The sequence below is a fragment of the Aptenodytes forsteri genome, unplaced genomic scaffold (assembly GCF_000699145.1).
Source record: "Aptenodytes forsteri isolate BGI_AS27 unplaced genomic scaffold, ASM69914v1 Scaffold118, whole genome shotgun sequence".
Taxonomy (NCBI): domain Eukaryota; kingdom Metazoa; phylum Chordata; class Aves; order Sphenisciformes; family Spheniscidae; genus Aptenodytes; species Aptenodytes forsteri.
The window spans coordinates 391083-391557 of NW_008795859.1; the positions used below are offsets into that span (position 1 = coordinate 391083).

General features: G+C 41.9%; 1 protein-coding gene across 1 annotated transcript in view; it reads left to right on the plus strand.

The window, feature by feature from the left end:
* Window positions 1-242: 242 nt before the first annotated feature.
* The window catches only part of FOXN4 (forkhead box N4), a 17139-nt gene continuing 16906 nt past the window's right edge, over window positions 243-475 (plus strand). The window contains exon 1 of the mRNA XM_009283845.1: window positions 243-332. Within this exon, the coding sequence (XP_009282120.1) occupies window positions 250-332 (83 nt within the window). The 5' untranslated portion in view covers window positions 243-249. The remainder of the gene's footprint in view (window positions 333-475) is intronic.

Genomic DNA, 475 nt, shown 5'->3' on the forward strand with positions numbered 1-475 from the left:
AGAGTTTTGTTTAAAAGGAAAAGGTTTTTTTTCCCTCCCCCCCCCCCCCCCGGTAAAACATTTTACTCCATTGTCTGGCCCAAATAAAACCAGTGCACCTGGAGGCAAAGGTAACGCAAGTTGGGCTTTACTGTCCTGTAGTCCTGGGTTTCAGTTGGGATTTTGTTGTCTCCCGCCCGCTGCTGAAGTGCTGGATAGCTACTCCTGCCTGAACGGCTGCTTTCTCTTTTCTTGTCTTTTGCCAAGGAGATGATAGAAAGTGATATCCCGTCCATAATGTCAGGAATCATTAGGAATTCAGGGCAAAATCACCACCCTTCACAGGAGTACAGGTGAGGCATTTATTGATTTCAAAAATATGCACTGCGCTGTCACAGCCTGCTAACTGATGTTGTTTTCTCATTATTTCCTAAAAAAAAAAACCCAAACCCTTAGCATATAGAAATCCTCTTTTTTTTAAAAAAAAAAAAAAAAA